Genomic DNA, 18,393 nt, shown 5'->3' with positions numbered 1-18,393 from the left:
TGAACTGCATAGGTCCATTTACAGGTGAGCATTTTTTTTGACAAATACAGCACTGTAAATGTATTTTCTTTCACTTGTGATTTTCTTACTAGCATTTTCTTCTCCCTAGCTTACGTTATTGTAAGAATACTATATATAATACATACTTCACACAAATACGTGTTAATTGATGTTCGTGTTATGGGTGAGGCTTCCAGTCAACAATAGGATACTAGGAGTTAAGTTTCTGGGGAGTCAAAATGATATATGGATTTTCAACTGTTTGGGGTCGGTACCCCTAACCCCGTGTTGTTCAAGTATATATTTTGCATGTTACGGCAAGGTTAATTTGGGGGGATATGCCTGAGGGCAATTGATGGATATTGGGGGATTGTTAAAGGCCCTTCCCAAGCTGTCACTTGGCGGGATGCTAATGGGTTCCTTCCAACTCAAAAATTATAATTGCAATTGAATAATGCTGATGGCTTATTTCTGAATCGTTTTTGGGGTGGTAGATGGGTAGGCATGGGCTTATCTATTCTGGAGATGCTTGATTTATTCTAAAAACTTAGCAAGAATGAACAAAGGGCAGATTTTTCAAAAAAGAAAAAAAAATCTCCACTGTTCCTGTTTCCGCGTGGTTTGCGTGGCTCCCACCAACGATAAAATGCCCTTATCATCATCAAAGCAAACCGTGTTCAAACTCTGGAAGGAGCCTGCTATCTTCCCTAGCTGAGATGTCGTGGGACTGATTCTCTCCTACCATGACAAGGATAATCGGTTTAATTAGTAGCCTCTTCCTACTTTGTGTCTCTTTATCATCATTTCAATTATAGACCTGTTTTCCAGGGAGGCAGCGCCTTGGCAAAAACCGAAGTTTGGCATCTTCCTAAATGTCGCGCCCCATCACCCCACCAGGGCCGAGAGAGGCTGAGACGCTGCACACCATCTCAGCGACAGCTTGGAAGCAACTTGAGGGAGACAGGCTGCTGGAGCAGCCGGCACCAACATAAGGGAAACCAAGTCAGCGAGGTAGGATGGGACATTCTGTCTGTTAAGAAACCGAAACCAAGAAAATAGTGCAGAAATATGGGGCATATTGGAGAGGGCGGAGAACCAGAGCAAGGTCAGGAGAGGCGGTACTCGATGGTGCGGTTCTCCTCGGAGAGGACACAGACTAGGAAGAATGGAGTGGGACTGTCACCCAGCATGCTGACCTCTGTCACTGAGGTAGGGCTTGTGGGGTGGCCTAGGGAGGGAATGGGAAAGGGGAAATGGAATTTAATTACGTGTCTATTGTGTCCCTGAAAATGCCCTGGGCCCTATAGTGGGCAAGTGTTTTGTTTTCCTGGCCAACATCCTTCCCCCTTCTTCCAGGAACAGCACCAGGCCTTCGCTGGGTGGGACTACTCTTTCCCCACATCAGTCCGTGTAGTTAAGTAGGGCTGACCCCACCCATAAGTGTATTCTAACTCTATGGTCATAGTTATTGTTTGGAGATGGGTCTGAGGTTGTCCAGTGAGAGCCAGTCCTGGGCTGAGCTCTGAGAAAAGAGGAGCTCTCCTTCCCCTGGGGGATGCTGTCTGATAGGATGTAAGCCTGCTGTCCAGCTCTCCCACCACGAAGGAGAGCCTTCCTGAGAATAAAGCCAGCACAGGACAAAGTGGAGCCAGGATGGCAGGATACTTCAAATGCATTCGTTTGAGTGCTGGATCCAGCTGGGCCTGAAGCAAGACCTCCTTCTGGGCTTTTTATTATGGGAGCTGATAAATTTCCTTTTTGGCCCGAGCCATTTGAGTATAGTTTCTGCACCTGCAACCAAAGTCCTGACTACCTGTAAAGACACTCCTGTCTGTGTCCTTGACTCTCGCATGACTACCCTACTCACAAGACGTCTGACAGTAGATGTGCGTGAGGGGTGTTCCAGAGCAAGCAATCACTGAGCCACCAGTGGGGTGTCCCACCGCTTAACTCAGTTCTGACACTATTTACCTGGACCGAGCGTCAGACCCCACGGGTTAAGGGCTCTGTCTCACAGGGCTTCCCTCCCCCACTTCGGATGCCAATCCCAAGTCCCAGGTTGTCACCTGTGCTTCTGACCGACTGGCTATAAACTGGGGCTCCCACGACCCCCAAGCTGGGTTCGATAATTCTCTAGAATAGCTCGCAGAACTCAGGGAAACACTTACCTTTACCTGGAAGAAAAGACAGAGGTGAGCATCCAGATGGAGGAGATTCGTAGGACAAGGGGTGTGGGAAGGGGCTCAGAGCTTCCAGGCCCCCTCCCGGCGCACCGCTCTCCCAGAACCTCCAGGGCTTCAGCAACCCGGAAGCTCTCCAGACCCCATCCTCTGGGGACCATTATGGAGGCTTCTTCACACAGACACGATCCGTCATTACCTCACTCTCCAGCCCCTGCCTCTCCCCCTCCTGGAGGATGGGAGGTGGGGCTGAAAGTTCCAAGCTTCTAATCATGGCTTGGTCTTGCTGGTGATCGCCCCCATCCTGAAGCCCTCCAGGAGCCCACCCAGAGCCGCCTCATTAGAACAAAAGACACTCTTATCACCCAGGAAATTCCAGGAGATTTAGGAACTCCACGTCAGGAACCAAATATTAGAACAAAAGATGCCCCTAGTACTCTTAACACTTAGGAAATCGCAAAGGTTTTAGGAGCCTGTGCCAGGAACTGGGCAGAAACCAATATATTTAGTTTCTATTATTTCACACTGACATAGTCATCAGAAGTTGAATAACAGTTGTATTCACCGTGATAGATAAAGACTCTAAGTCTTAGAGAAAGTGACTTGCTTCAGGTCTCATGGCTAGAAGTGGCAAAATTGGAATCCAAGTCTGTTTCACTCCAACCATGTAGCTCATGACATCACACGACCTCAAAGACCCCCCGAGTGGCTGAGAGCTGTGGGCACGTGTATGGGATAGAGGGGTCTGGAGTTCTAGATTTTAGCTCCCGCTGTCCCGGAAACACCACGCATGACCTTGGAATAACATCACACGTCTTGGGGTTCACTTTTCTCATCTGTAAAATGAGGAGGGTTAACCAGTTGATAGCTAAAAGTCTCTTCCAGCTCTAAGAAAAAAAAAAATCAATAAGCCCATGATGCTAATGGAGCCTCGTACAAATGGAATCAATTGAAACCTGGTTACAACAGCAGCCCGAGAGGAGGCTCCCACGATACTAAACACAGTAGCACAAGGGAGAAGACAGGCACCGCACACAGTTTCAAAGCAGCTTGGAAATGCTGGGATGAATTCCCATCTGCAGCCCTGCGTGTGATCCAAGTTTCCCCCTTTTCCAAAGAAAAGTCTGCTTTTATGACCTCTTATCCCACGGACTCTTTACTCCCCCACAGTGCAGATGCCTTTCTCCTATAACCCTGCAGACCTGAAACTGTCCTGAAGCTCACCTTTCCCCGCCCCACAGCTTCTTCTCAGCCCACATAGTCCTCAACTGCTCTACAGAATTGGACCAATGCTGGCAGACCTCGCCCTCCTTTCTGAAGCGCTTTCCTTTTGGGGCCTGGCCCCCAGTCTCCCCCACAGCCCTGACTGCCCTTCTTCTTTCTCTGACATCTCCTCAGTCTCCTCGTGCCACCCATAGCCACTCCCCAAGGCTGCCTTCAGCCCACTCCTCCCTCCCTCTCCCACCTCCCTCTCCCTCTCCCTCTCCCCTTCCCTCTCTTCCTCTCTCTCTCTCTCTCTCTTCCTCTGTTCTCCCCCAATCCCCGTGACTCCCCTGGTGCTGACTCTTATTCAAATCCTAGCCTTTTTGAGATTATTCCTTCCACAACGCTGCCAGAGCTTTGTTCCTGAGCTCAGCTCCACATTTCTGACTGCCTTCCTGAAACCTTCCCGGAATTTCAATCACAACCTGTCCCGAACGGAACTCGCTGTGCTTCTGCCCAGATCAGCTTCTTTCCCTGCCACCCCTGGTTCGGCAGAGGACAGCACCAGACTTCCTCTCATCCCGGCTTCACGCTTTGGTACAACTTTCGGCCTCTTTCCCTTCAATCCTCGTGTTTACCGGCGGCCCCACCACAAAGCTATGGGAATTCCACTCCCATTATGCGGGAGGCAGGTGGGTGCTCTGTCCACTGCCACTATAGGTCTTGAGTCCTGCCCGAGGTGTCATGGCCTCCTCACTGGTCTCCCACTTCCAGTTTCTTTCCTCTGAATGTAACCCGTGTCCATCAAGTCATCCTCTCTAAGGAGCAGCTCTAAGCGGGTCACTCATACTCAGTCTTTCCCCAACCCCTGTTGCTCAGTGAATCCCATACAAACACCTCACCCTGGAATGGGGCTCTGAGAAACCAGGGCCAACACCCTAGCGGTGCTCCTGTGTCTTGCCTTCTCCTCCACACTGCAATCCCACTGCTCCCTGGAGAGCTTTAATGGTTTATCAGCTCTGTGCCTTTATCTTATTCTCTCTGACTCCCTACAATCTTGCCGCGTTGCTCCTCTGTTTAAAACTCTCCAATACCTTCCTATTGCACTTACTACAAAACCCAACTCCTACAGGGCTACAACGCCCTATGTGGTATGCGCTGTGTGATAGACCATCCTCCCCGAGCCCCAATTTACATAATTCAGCCACACTGACTTTTTTCTCTGTTTCCTGAGTGGGTCAAGCATCACAAGGCAGCCTGCTTCTCATCCTCGGGGCCCAGCTGCAGTGCCTCTCCTGGGCTCCTGCTTCCCTGGTTAACAGCCCTCTCTCCTGCTGGGCCCAGATGTGGCTACAGAATCCTTCTCAACACACTGCTGCCTGCAGGGGACCACCACCAACTGGCCCGCTTTGACCCAATTAATGATTCTGCTCGTAAGAGCTGCCCCAGTCTGACATCCGCCAGCCACTGTCAGAAGGGATAACCTAGCGAGGCAAAGACATTCACCCCGAATGTGAGCATGAGTTAGCAGTTGAGTCAATATCCGAACCCAATTGTTCCTGGTCTTAGGCTATTGTTCGTCCTTTGTACCAAACTTTCCTGTTTTTAATTCCTCAAGGTGGGTGGTCCTAAAACATAGGAAGACAGTTTTCGGAGCCCACAGGGTGTGGGAAGGAAGGCCGGGAAGGGCAGCAGACAGGGGGCTGGGGCAGGGGCTCAGCAAGGGTGCTGCGGGCTGCTTGCTACTGGAAGAGCTAGTTGTGCGTCTGAAGCAGGGGAGAGCTGTTGCCATGGCGATGGACCAGCCAAAGCAGGGCACAGGGAGCAAGCTGCTAGAACGAGCTGGTTCTTAAATCAGCACATTACCAAATGCTTAAAAAATTAAAAATGGCATCCATCCTTTAGCCCGGTTGGGAAGAAAACCATAATTGTTCCTCCCCAGTAATCTAGCTGGGTCTGAGTCCAGAGAAGCCACTGATATTCCCAGCACAGCGTTTTTGGAACCAGGAATAATTTTGTCCAGTTTCTCATTTTAGGGGTTCCCAGAGAGGCAAAGTTATCTGCTCAAGTCATGGAGTAAGCTAAGCTGAGGTTGAGGCAGCGGGGGAGGGGAGGCTAGGGAAGGCGGGGTCCTCAGCGACGACCTTCTGGAGTCACCGGCCATCCTGCACAAACACCTTCACGGCTACTTGAACCCACTCACCTCCAAGACCCTGCCGCTGATGTACCGGTCACAAGTCTCGCATTTAATGCCAAACTGGGAGTGGTAGTCGGACTCGCAGTACGGAACGCCGTCCCTGCAAGAGGAAACCCACACAGGGAGAGGAAGTTGGGGGGGTCCATGGGGGTGTCATGTGCAAGTCCCCGGACCTGTAGCCAGTGGTGACTGGACCAAGATTAGAAACACTTGGGGAGCTTGTTAAAAATGAGAACTCCCCAGACACCCCCAGATTTGTGGAATCAGAGAACCCCTGGGAGGGGGGGCCAGGAATCTGCCTCTTGACAAACTCCCCAAGTGCACCTGGGAACCACTGGTCTGGGCTGCTGGTCATGGATATCCCTTTTCTATTCCCCTTCTTTCTATTTCTCCCCCCCAAGGTCTCCAGACCCACTCTCTTCTTTTTATCTCAAAGGGCTCTTTTTAAAACGTCTTGTAAAAACGTATGAAGGTTTGTTTTATCTAGATGAGGTAGTCTTCGCATTTGGCACATTACAAAGGCATGAAGTGAAAAGTCTTCTCCCTCCTCCCTGCCCCTTCCAGGAGGTCATCAATGGGGTCAATTTTTGTGCATAGCCTTCAGGGCTCCTCATCTGATAAAAAATTTTACCTGCGATGAGAGAATCATCTGACTGTGCTCCCGGGTCAGGAGATAAGGGGAACCTACCCTAACCACTTCCGATGTGTTTCATTTTCGCCTGGTGCTTCTCACTTATCAGGCAGTAATAAGATTATTGTGAATTATTCTTACAGTGCCCCCTGCTACTAAGAGCCACTGACATTGATGGCTCGGTGTGTGGCCGGCCCTCTGATGGTGCTTTATGTAGATTATTGCGTTGAATCTCTACGGCAGCCCTGTGAGGTCAGAACTATCAGTCTCCCTACTGCGTTAATGAGAAAACTCAACTCAGAGGACCGGAAGCTGGATTCAAACCCAGGCGGTCTGGTTTCTCCCCCGCTGTGGTCATGTGGCCTGAAGATACAGCTGTCATGTGCCGCGGGGCTTGGGCTCAGTGCCCGGCCTGTAGTGAGCACACAGCAAATGGCAGCTAGAGGAATGCCCATGATTGTGGAGAGGGGTCTTCAAAGAAGACATGGAGGTAGCTGGGGGCATCAGACGGCTCGCCCCGGCTCTGGGCCCTGCCTGGCTCTGAGGACCAGATCTGACGACACGGCTCTGTAGCGCTAATGAATCCACGAGAGAGAGGGCCACTTCCCCCACTTTTGGGTGTAACAGAACTGGCTGACGCAGACGGGCCTGAAGGACAGTCATGCCATCGTTTCATCTCCAAGTAGTTGCCACGTTGGGATTGCTGGGAGCCCACCCTGTGCTCTCCTGAAGGAGAGGGAGCAGTGGGGACCCACGCTCAGCGAGGGCCAGTGGTCAGACTGCTGCTTGAAGGCCCCCGAGACGAGCTTCCTCCCACCCCTGCCAACCCTTCCACACTCCGTGGGTGTGGGAGGGTGACTCTGCAGGGGGAGAAAGTCATTCGTCAGGAGGTAGGTACAATGAGCCAGCAAAATTTGTGTATAAATGCCAACCCCACCTCGTTTGGACCCATGGGTTGAGAGGCCTTGGGGAATTTGAAATATCCATGACCCTAAAAAGAGGCAGATAGTCAAATTAGTATTTACTAGACACTTACTAGTATGATGTCTGAGCCTTTGCACCACCCTACGAGGAAGGTCTTCTTATCCCTGTTTTTATAAACGAGGAAACAGACTGGGAGAAGTTCAGTCCTTTGCCAAGGTCATGCAGGCCGGCTTCTAACCCAGGCATCAATGCCAGAGGCAGTGCCGTTAAGCACCTGCCGCTCTGCCAGCCGCCAGCCGAAGAGCCCAGAGCCAGGCTGCGGAGGCCTTAGGTGTGATGGGCAGTGGGGGCTGGGCCTTCTTGACAGGAGCTCTGAGCAAACCCTACACCCTCGACTTAGGCTCACAGACTCAAAGACTTCAGGCTGGCGACTCACTAAGGGCACTTCTTACTTGGCAGGGACGGAGGGAAATGCCAAACTCCTACTAACATGGCATTCGAAGCTCTCGGTGATGTGACCTCAGCTCACCTCTGCAGTCTGGGACCCTGCTTCACCTGCGCACACGTCTGAGCCCCGGCCAACGAGACGGGTGTGTCAGGCGCCAGCCTGTCCCTGCCCAGGCTGGGCGTTCCACCTACAAGCTTTCCTTCTTTGCGTTTTCAAATCTAACCCCTGTTTTCAAGGTCTGGCTCAAATAGTGCCGTCTTCCATGAAGCTCTCACAGGTTCCAGACTGCACTCCCCGCTAGTTTGAAGGGCTCCCTTCTTTCTTGGAATAGTCGCAGACCTTCACTTGGACCGCTGACCCAGACGGTGCTGTCTGGTGGCATCCATGTTTCCTTTTGCCCATAGCCTCGCCTGGTTTTCCTTTGGGGGCCACCCCTTCCCACTCACAGTTACTATGGGTCACAGAGGGCTGCTCTCCGGCTCTAGGATTTATATCCTCCTGGCCAGTGATTGGTCGGGAATGCGCGTGTGACCCAAGGGTGGCCCAATCAGAGGCAACCGTGGGACTCTCACCAGAGTCCCTGGGAAAGAGGCCTCTGTCTCTCTGCCAGGCTGGCTAAGCTGCTAGAACGAAAGCCTGGGGCTGCTGGTGATCATCTCTGCTACCCTTGGGGACGGCTTGTTTCAGAATAAATCCAGCACAGAGGAAGGGAGAGCTGAGAGAGAGGAGGAGGGGGAGAGAGAGAGAGAGACTTTCAAAGTGCCAGTAACATCTTTAAGCCCTGGATTCAGCCAGGCTGGAAGTCAGTAGGCCTCTGGCCTTCCCATTTCTGAGTCAGTAAACTCATTTTTGCTTAAGTGAGTTTGAATTGGGTTTTCTGTCTCTTATGATCTAAAGGGTCTTAAAGAACAAACCTCTTGGGCTCCCTACCACATAACTCCTGGTGCCGTAATTCTTTCTGTATCTAGTTTATCTCCCTCATTAGACTATCAGTCTCCTGAGGCAAAACCCACACATGCGCAGTGGGTCAGAGCGCGCCCTCAGCCGTGTCCGCGTCATAGAGCATCGAAGCTATGAGGGTCTGCGGTCATCATTTCTTTCAGGTGCTTGAGTATGGCAATGTGGTCATGAGGGGTCTACTGGCAAGGGGGGCTCGTCTGGTGTGGTGCTGTGCTGCCACCGGGGGTGGGGCCCCCTCCCCGATAGTTTCGTGTGTCCATTGTATCTCATACCGATTCAATTCATTCAACAACTGTATTGTTGGCCAGGGGCTGGGCATTGCGCGAAAGGCAGCAGTGGGTAAAACAAAGGCCCTGCCTTGGCGAGGACAGACATTAAATATCATCATGGAGCAAGTTACTTACTTCCTGAAGCCTCAGCTTTCACAGCTTTTAAAATGGGGACGGACGCCTCACGGGGTTAGTTGCAGGGTTTAATGCGATAACCCATACACAGCCATTAGTATATCTTTTGTACGTAACAAAAACTCGGTAATTGGTAGCCAGTATTATTATCATTATCAAAAAGTTAACCTGGATGAGTGTATGACTGCAAACGGTGTTAGCCCGTGTGAAGGGAACAAACAGGGCCCCGTGAAGGCTGGTGTTGGGGGAGGGGAGGGGGCACAGGAATGAGACCGCCTCCGGAGAGTAGGTGTGGGACCCAAGACCAGAGGGAGGAGAGGAGCGAAGGCGTCAAGGAGCGAGAAGAGCATCGCAGGCAGAGGAAACAGCCCAGAAGGGCCCAAGGGTTGGGGAGGTGCTGTTTGTGGCTGTGGGAGTGGGTGGAAGTGGAAGGAGATGCCCAGGGAGATTCAGGCAAGGACACCCTGGGGCAGGCCGGTAGGATGCGGGGGTCCTGGAAGCCAGGGCGGGGGGATGGAGGAGACACCCACTTGCTGATGTACTCCCCGGTGAGGATGACGCTGCAGGTCTGGCATTTGAAGCAGCTGACGTGCCATTGCTTGTCCAGCGCAAGGAGCGACTGGCCATGCTTGATCTCCTCCTTGCACCCAGCACAGTCTGCAAAAACAAGAGGACGCCACTGAGCAGAACATCCCGGGCCCCTTGACCATTGCTATCATCTCAGCCCAAGCGAAGGAAACCCCTCCCTGAAAACCAGCCTTCTTCTCCCAGCAGCTCCCACCCTGGCACGGGCACCTGCCTGGAGCTCTAGCAGGTGAAAGCAAGGGCCCCGGAGCCCTGGGCTCTGGAGAGGAGGTCTTGGTGGGAGGGAGAAAGAGAGACATCCTAGGATTCCTCCAGAAAGCTCTCTGTCATCTTGACCGCTGTTCACCCCACACAGACAGACCCTGCTCTGTGCCTGGCCTGCCCTCAAACAGTTAAGTCAGCGTGCTACCCTCTGTGCCCGGGAACCTGCCACATCAGCAGTACCCGGGGGCCAGCAGATGTGCCGCATCTGAGACCCGTCCAGACCTACTGAACTTGACCTAAATCTCCAAGCACTGACGACTCTGAGAAGCACTGCTCCAGGGGATAAGCTTAGTATCTAATTTTTCCTACCCTTGGCTGGACGCTCAATGGCAAGGACCCTGTCTGTGTTTTGTGGTTAAATCTATTCTCTCGCCTAGTGCTGAGCTCAACACCCAGCAGGAACTCAGATCATATTTGCTCGATGAATATGAAGGAGTGGGCCTCATAGCACCCAGGCAAAGGACAGAGCTTACCGTGCCTGCCCCCTTCCCAGCATGCTTATAATACGCTGAACATTTTCCTCCCCAAGGATCAGAGAATCTGGTAAGACCGTCCCAAACCAGAGAGGTGTTCTTACTCCCCATCCTCATCACCCTGGAACGCGCACAAGGGCCACAGAATGTGGGGGCCAGGCATCTGCCTGTTGCTCAATCCGTGTCTGGGGAGGGGCAGGAAATGGAGCCAGCGTCCAAGGTACTTGGGAGATGCTGGGAATTCAGGCCTACCCGGCCGGATGGCCCACTCCGGAGGAGGAAAGGGTCATGGGACAAAGTTTACCAGAGGACAAGCCTCTCCATTGGCGCCACAAGACAGATGCATACTTTGAAGCAGTGGGGAGAAAAGAAACTGCGTATCCAGTTGGGAGAGGCTGGCTGGAAGCCCTCGTGTCCAGCTGGGAGCCAGTCCTGGGAGAGAAAATGATGTGTCTGCCTGTCGAGGAAGGGAGTGTGCCCAGCCAACAGTGGGGAACGTCTGGGCCCTGATGAAGTGCTTGGACGAGGCAACTCCCACGGTTCCCGCCTCTTGGCTCCCTAGCACCTTCCTAACATCCCTTAACACAGGCTGGGGGCGGGAGGGTCTCTGATTGCAAAATGCTTCAAGCCCCAGGCCTTCAGATGGGGGCTGGAAGAATAGTTTTGGGATTTCTTTTCCTTCCTCACTCCTCGAAAAAGTCTACCCACCTCCATCCCAATAATCACGGGCTTTAGAATGTAATCATTTAGAGACGTCAGGCACCCCCTTCTCCTTTTATAAAGGTGACTTACCCATGCTCAGGGGGGAGACCCTAAGGGCGCAGGGGTCAACTACTGAACCACAAATACTGAACTTGTGTCTGTCGGCCTCCTGGATAGGGTTAAATAATTCCACGGGGGCTCAGAGTTCACAGAGTCCTTGGTCACAGTCCCACCTAATGCAGGAATCTACAGCATTCTCGATAGGCAGGCGCCGTCCTCTGCTTAATTGCCTCCAGGGGTAGGAAGCTCACCCCCTTTGGAGGAAGCCCACTTTGCCTTTGGACAGGCAAAATTGTCACAAGTGCCTTCTTTTATTTTTTTCAGTTTATTTTTTAAATATGTATCACATAAAGGTTTATTCTTTTTTGTAACTCCATTTTTAATTTCCTATCTGATTTTTTAAAATTGCAGTATAGTTGACACACAATGTTACATCAGTCTCAGGCGTGCAACATAGTGATTCAGCAACTCTATACCTTACGCCTGCTCAGCCCAAGTGTAGCTCCCATCTGTCCCCACACACCGCTATTCCAGTATCCTTGGCCACATTCCCTATGCTGTGCCGTTCATCCCCGTGACCTACCCCTTGCATCAGTGGAAGCCTGTGCCTCCCACTCCCCTTCACCCACTCTGCCCATCCCTCCTCCCCCTCACCTCTGGCAACCTTCAGTTTGTTCTCCATATTTATGGGTCTGTTTCTGCTTTTTTGGTTTGTTTGTTCATTTGTTTTGTTTTTGAGATTCTACATATAAGTGAAATCATACAGTATTTGTCTTTCTCTATCTGACATATTTCACTTAGCATAATACCCTATAGGTTGATCCATGTTGTCGCAAATGGCAATATTTCATTCCTTTTTGTGCCTGAGTAATATTCCATGGTATATATATGCCACATCTTTATCCATTCATCAACCGATGGACACTTGGGTTGCTTCCATATCTTGGCTATTGTAAACAATGCTGCAATAAACATAGGGGTGCATATATCTTTTTTAATTAGTGTTTTTGTTTTCTTTGGGAAAATCCCAACAGTGGAATTACTGGATCATATGGTATTTCCATTTTTAATATTTTGAGGAACCTTCATACTATTTCCCACAGGGGTTGCACCGATCCACATTTGTCACCAACAGCACACAAGTGTCCCTTTTTCTCCACGTCCTCGCCAACACTTGTCATTTCTTGTCATGGCTGCCTTTTTTTTTTTTAAGATTTTATTTATTTATTTGAGAGAAAGAGAGCACAGAGAGAGAGAGAGAGAAAGAGGGAGAAGCAGACTTCCTGCTGAGCAGAGAGCCCGATGTGGGGCTCGATCCCAGGATCCTGAGATCACGACCTGAGCCAAAGGCAGACGCTTCACCGACGGAGCCACCCAGGCGCCCCATGACTGCCTTCCTTATATGGAGCTGAGACCTGACTCCTTGTGATGCCCCTTATTTTATGCAATGAGAATAACCTACCTCTTTTGCCTCCTGACATTTCCTTCAAATATTTAAAGACAACTGCGGTTTCTCTCTTCTCCCTCCTTCCTTACACTTCACTTTTCCTTGCTTGATGTGGTCAACCTCTGATCAACCTCACTTGTCGACTCCGTGGAGCTAGGTATATAATGGCCAACAGCACATCTCATTTGAATAGCTGCATCATTTGTGGCCACATTCTAGAAATGAGTCCCATCTCCTTAAGCAGCAATGATGCATTTCGGATGGACTTGGCATGCTGAGTTAAAATTCCGGGGGCAGTCCTGTGTAGTGGTTAGAGGCTAGGCTGGGAGGACAGAGTGGATGGTGAGAGGCTGGCTGAGGGCAGAATCCCAGCTCCCTTGCTTACTAGTTGTGTGACCGCTAAGACCCTGCTTCCTCATCTGAATACCTTCCTTACAACCCTGGTGTGAAGATGTACTATAACCAGGCCCGTAAGGACTCGACACATGGGCTCAACAAATACTCGCTGTCATTCTTATTTCACGTTCTTGTGTTTTTAACCCATATTCTGTGCACTGTCACGTCTCTGATCTGAGGCCAGAAGAATATTCCTGTTGCTGGGAAGGCCTGCTGATTCCTCCAGAGGATTCCTCCGGGATGCCTCCTCCATGTGGTTTTTCTTCTCGTGTTATACTGCGGGTCTTCCATTGCATTGGCCTCAGATTGATCAGGACCCTTTTCTCCCTCTTCGTCCTCCTTTCACCCTGACCTCTGGTGGAGTTTCAGGCATCCACCCAGGAGCCCGTGAGTCTGGTATAACAAACAGGCACGGTCAGGAAAGCTACACCCTGCCCCGTGCTGGTCGCTGTGCCGCCAGCTGTCCGCTCCTCATATGTTCCTCTCTATTCCAAAATTACAACCTTCAGCTGGCAGCAAGTATGAGGCCACCACCTGTTCCCCCAAATCCCTCAGTTTACTGAGGTCTCTAGAGATTCCCGGCAGCCATTTTTAGTTTCCCTTGACTGTGTCATACATTCCGTTTAGATCAACAAAAATGAGTGGGTTTTGTGAGTCATAGCAGGCTCCCTTCCTTGCTTTAGATAACTAATCCAGGAAGTCGGGACCCTTCCCAATTAGCAAGTCATGTCTCTGGTAGAGGGTGTGAAGGGAATAGGCTCCAGGGCCAGACCGCCTGGGCCCACATTCCAGTTTCATTACTTACTATTTGTGTGACTCTGGGCAAGTCATTTATACTCTTTGGGTCTCAGCCTTCTCATCTATAAAACAATTACTCTTCCCTCATAGAACTCTTATGAGATATTATATATAGATATTATGTATCGAAAACTTAGTGGATTGCTTGACAATAGTAACAGTCAATCAGTGTTAGCAGTGGTGATGATAGTGGTGGTGGTATTGGTGGTGGTAGTACTGGTAGTGATAGTGGTGACAGTTGTGATGGTGATGGTGGTGGTGGTGGTGGTACTGGTGGTAGTGATGGTTGTGGTGATAGTGGTGTTGGTAGTGATGGTGGTAGTGATGGTGACGGTGTTGGTAGTGATGGTGGTGACAGTTGTGATGGTGATGGTGTTGGTAGTGATGGTGGTGACAGTTGTGATGGTGAGGTGGTGGTAGTGGTGACGGTGACAGTTGTGATGGTGATGGTGGTGGTGGTGGTGTTGGCAGTAATGGTGGTAGTGATGGTGATGGTGTTGGTAGTGATGGTGGTGACAGTTGTGATGGTGATGTTGGTAGTGGTGGTGATGGTGACCATGGTAATGGTGATGGTAATGGTGATGTTGGTAGTGATGGTGGTACTGATGGCGATTGTGTTGGTGGTGATGGTGGTGGTGGTGGTGATGGTGGTGACAGTTGTGATGGTGATGCTGATGTTATTACTGCTGCTGATTCCTCCCAGTGAAAATGGTGAGGAAACACTTCTTATTCTTGTAAAAAGTAACACAATTCTTTTCTCCTGATAGTTCCTGAGTATTCTTATTGACCCTTTTGAGTAGAGAACTGCTCCTGCTGTTCCAGAATGCCTTTATTCACCCTCCAGGGATGAAATGTCACACCCTTGTAGATCACAAATACATCTGGTCTTTCCTCCTTCTTTTTCCTTTTCCATGATACAGTCTTCATCTTAGCCCTCTGATGAGTCTGGTTTTGGTTCCCTCTATCGTTCGGGAACTCAGCAGACCCTCCAACATCCCCGCCAGTTATCTACACGGACAGTGACCACCTTTGGGGAGAATACGCTTCTGTGGAACGTATTCTCCATAGATCCACAGCTGGCTGTCCTTACTTTGAGAGTAAAAGCACGAGCCGCGACCCTGAGTACTCCCCCTGGAGACCGCTTATGCGCTCACCTGCAACTCATTATTCACTCGTCTTCACCTTCCTCTGCCTTGGATTTGCAGAATTATGGTGGAGACATTTAGCACCTCTCCTCAAGGACACATTCATATACAGGATTCCCACACTCAGCCAAGGAACTCTCCCCCCTCTCCGAGGTCCCTGATGCGTGTAGTAACGCAATACAAGCCAAGAGAAATTAAGAGATTCAGGAGTCGTATTCTCTCTTTGGTGTGCTTTCCAGATTAAGTCTCCACGTCCACAGCATCCCTCACTTTATATTTAGAGAGTACTTTACACACTATGGCGTATGCTAGTCTGGCTCCTGGATACTAATACATTTGCTTTCCATAAAGCTGGGTAAACGGAGCCCCAGCAAGGCTATGTATCTGCTGTGTTCCACACAGAGGCTTGGCACGCTCCTGGCTCCAGCCTGCCTCTCTCGACTGCCTCACACGCGGTCCTGCTGGTCTCTCCAGAGCAGCATCAGTGATAGGGCCGCGGTCCTGCATCCCAGCACTCCAGCCCTGCTGTCATGCTGCACAATGCTTTCAAGGAATCATGAAAGATAACAGTGTGTGCACTCAGTCACCTCGAGATGGAAACCTGCTCAGACCAGCAAACTGTTCTCGAATGTCACCAAGGACGCTGAAGGAAGTGCTCTGCACATTCTGTGAGCGGATCTGATTAGATCTAGAGGAAGGAAGGGCGAGGGAGGAAGCCTTCCCGTCGTCTTTCTCCCCAGCTCACCACGCCGGGCAGGCTCTGATGAAGCCCCTCGGGGCCAAGCCCTGCTGACTCGGGGTGTTCTGTGCTCACCCTTCGGCAGGATGTGGCCTCAGCCTGCTGACTCTGTTGGGGCCCGCGTCCGCACAGTGAGGCAGTGCAGGCGGCTAGGCAGCTAATGGGTTTTCATTGATCCCGCTGTGGAGGCCAGCGGGAGCGTCACGCAATGTGAAAGAACACCGGAGCCTAGCGTGACTTACTGCAGACCCGGGGGCCAGGGCCACGTGAGTGTGTGTGCGGGCACCTGCTGTCAGCAGTCTGACAAGGGCGACTGGAACAGTGATCAAGACATCTTACCACTAGACATACTCGAGTGGAATGGATGTTCCACGAATTCGAATGACTGTTCCGAGGTACACGCTTGATCCTCAGTTTCCCCCCAGATCTATAGTTTGGTGATGAAACATAACATTTACTCTGGTGTGGTAGATGGTCCCCTCATCTCTAAATGGTGATTCTCAGTCTTAGGAGCGGCAAATGCATCACCTAGGAAACTTATTAAGAATGCAGATTTCTGGGTTCCTTTCTTAGAAGTCCAAAGTGGGAGGGTGCCTGGGTGGCTCAGTGGGGTAAGTGTCTGCCTTTGGCTCAGTTCATGATCTCAGGGTCCTGGGATCGAGCCCCTCGTCGGGCTCCCTGCTCAGCAGGGAGTCCGCTTCTCTGCTTCTCCCTCTGCCCCTCCCTGCCCCCTGCTCGCGCTCTCTCTCTTCCTTGCTCTCTCTCTGTCAAGTAAATAAATAAAATCTTAAAAAAAAGGATTAAAAAGAATTAAAAAAAAAAAAAAAGAAGTCCAAAGTGGGCCTAAAAACCTGCGTTTAGCAGTTATGCGGCGAAGCGATGCAGTGTTCCCCGGGACACTTTCTAAGAGACTCTAGCATATCCCTTGTGGTTTGCTCCCATAGTTCTCCTTTTAAAGATGTGTCTGTGTATACTTTTTAGTGGCGTTTGGAAAAACTGAGAACCACTGGTGGCTTCATCAGCCGTGTTAGGGTGTCCTGGGGAACATGGATCCAGAGGGGAGATAAAATGCGGGGGAGCCTAGCTCACCCCAGAAGAGCCCCACCCAAGCGGCCACACATGGTACAGGCTGTCATGGTGTATGATCAGCAGCCTGCTTTCCCTGCATTGCTGCATGAGGAAGCCTGTGAGCCTGGGCTGTACGCCAACTGGGTCAGGCTTCAGGAGTCCTCCAGGGTGGAAACCTCCCCCACTTCCCTCCGGGCCTGCAGAAGCGGATGATGGAGCTGGGACAGGGGCCCTAGGAGACATGGCCGCAGACAGGGAGGAGCCCAGGGGAAGCACTCACGGCTTGGTCCTCGGATCTTGATGGGCTTACTGCTGGTCATGGACTGGGAGCATGTCTGACATACACATTCCTTCCCGCTGAAGGTCACCTTGTCTCCAATGGGGAAAGGCTTCCTACAAGGTAGATGAAAGAGAAAGTCAGCCCCTCTTCTCTAGACGGATGCCCCGTCTATTGGTGAGCTGACAGCAGATGAGCTCAAAGCTCGTTGGTGCCACACGCGGCCTACCTTCTATTATACCAGGTAAATTCAAGCGCTATTCACGGTGCCAGGCTGACTAAACCACTCACTTGGGGCCATGACTGGAACTGGAGGCCCACTTGGGCCATTTGTATGATTTTAACACCGGGCAAATCATGACACTTAGGGAAGCTTACATTGCTCATCTGTGAACGAATTGGTTAATAATTCCTCCTTGAGTTGCCCCTTCCTCCTGGAAGGACTTTTTCCATCCCAACCTCGCCTATCCCCATACAGCAAGAAGAACTCATTCAACGCCTAAATTCACCAGAATTTCTTCCTTTCACTATCCAGGACATTTAGAAATCCACAAATAACCTCTCCTCCCCTCTGCGTTTGTGCAGTTTGGGGTTCAGAGTTCAGAGGTCTCAAACTTGTTCACATCCTGCCTCCCTAAACAAAGATAAACTGGACATCGAACCCCTGGCACCGTTGAGCCCATTGTTCAGCTGCTCTCGTGCATGAAGTCTGGGACAGCCTGTTATACAGACTCTGGGAGCAGCCCCTGACAGAGGCTTCCAGTGGCTCCCCTGCCCTTGTATCTGCAGCATGGGACATGGGAGGGAGTGCAGGGGTGAGTTGGGGGAGCTGTGTTCTCATCGTGGCCCAGGCACTGACTTGTGGTATAGGACACAGCATGATGTTGGGGAAGCACTGCATCTGTCTGGGGCTTGACAGAAACTTCACTTTAAACCATACGGACCCTGCTGTGCTAACTAATCCCAGTGGGTCTGGGATTCTGGGACCCAGGGCCCAGGTTTTAAGAGATGGATGAATGAATGAATTCCACTGGGTGATTTTATTTTCTTGTACACTGTGTCATTAGTCTCAGCAGGGACCCTAACTGGTAACTAACAGGTAGTTATTTTATGGGGAGAATAATTAATCTATAAATTCCTTTCCTAATTAAAAAAGGCATACATTTATTCCAAACCATGTTTCTACATATGACTTAATCAGAGTCAGCCCATTAAATTTTAATGTATTTTGGGGCCAGGCTGAGGTCTCCTTTATTTTTTTTGCATCTTCTTAATGCGGTACGTGGCGTACAGTGGACCCTTCACGTGTGTCTGCTTAGTTAACAAGGAATCGGGATGCAGGACATGAGGCAGAGGGAAGGGTGAGCTTTCCAACGCCTACCAGGTTGCCTGAGAGGCTAGATGGTTATCACATGATAATGACAAGAATAGCAAAAGCAGACACAATTATGTCCCAGTCACGGAGCTACGTATGGTCTTTGCAGACACCATC

At 50.8% G+C, this 18,393-nt stretch overlaps 1 protein-coding gene across 4 annotated transcripts in view; it reads right to left on the bottom strand.

Annotated features, from left to right (window-relative positions):
* Nucleotides 1-18,393, bottom strand: part of ABLIM3 (actin binding LIM protein family member 3) — a 107,317-nt gene that overhangs the window by 41,164 nt on the left and 47,760 nt on the right. For all 4 annotated transcript variants that reach the window (XR_008959214.1, XR_008959215.1, XM_026510726.4 and 1 more), the window contains exons 5-7: nt 16,905-17,017; nt 9,478-9,604; nt 5,587-5,680 (exon numbers count right to left, since the gene is read on the bottom strand). Coding sequence is in view for 2 of the 4 variants with exons in the window: in XM_026510726.4 (XP_026366511.1) it covers nt 5,587-5,680; nt 9,478-9,604; nt 16,905-17,017 (334 nt within the window). In the remaining 2 variants the exon portion in view is untranslated. The remainder of the gene's footprint in view (nt 1-5,586; nt 5,681-9,477; nt 9,605-16,904; nt 17,018-18,393) is intronic.

The sequence above is a fragment of the Ursus arctos genome, unplaced genomic scaffold (assembly GCF_023065955.2).
Source record: "Ursus arctos isolate Adak ecotype North America unplaced genomic scaffold, UrsArc2.0 scaffold_15, whole genome shotgun sequence".
In the NCBI taxonomy this organism is placed as follows: Eukaryota; Metazoa; Chordata; class Mammalia; order Carnivora; family Ursidae; genus Ursus; species Ursus arctos.
This window is presented reverse-complemented; position numbering and strand designations above follow the sequence as displayed.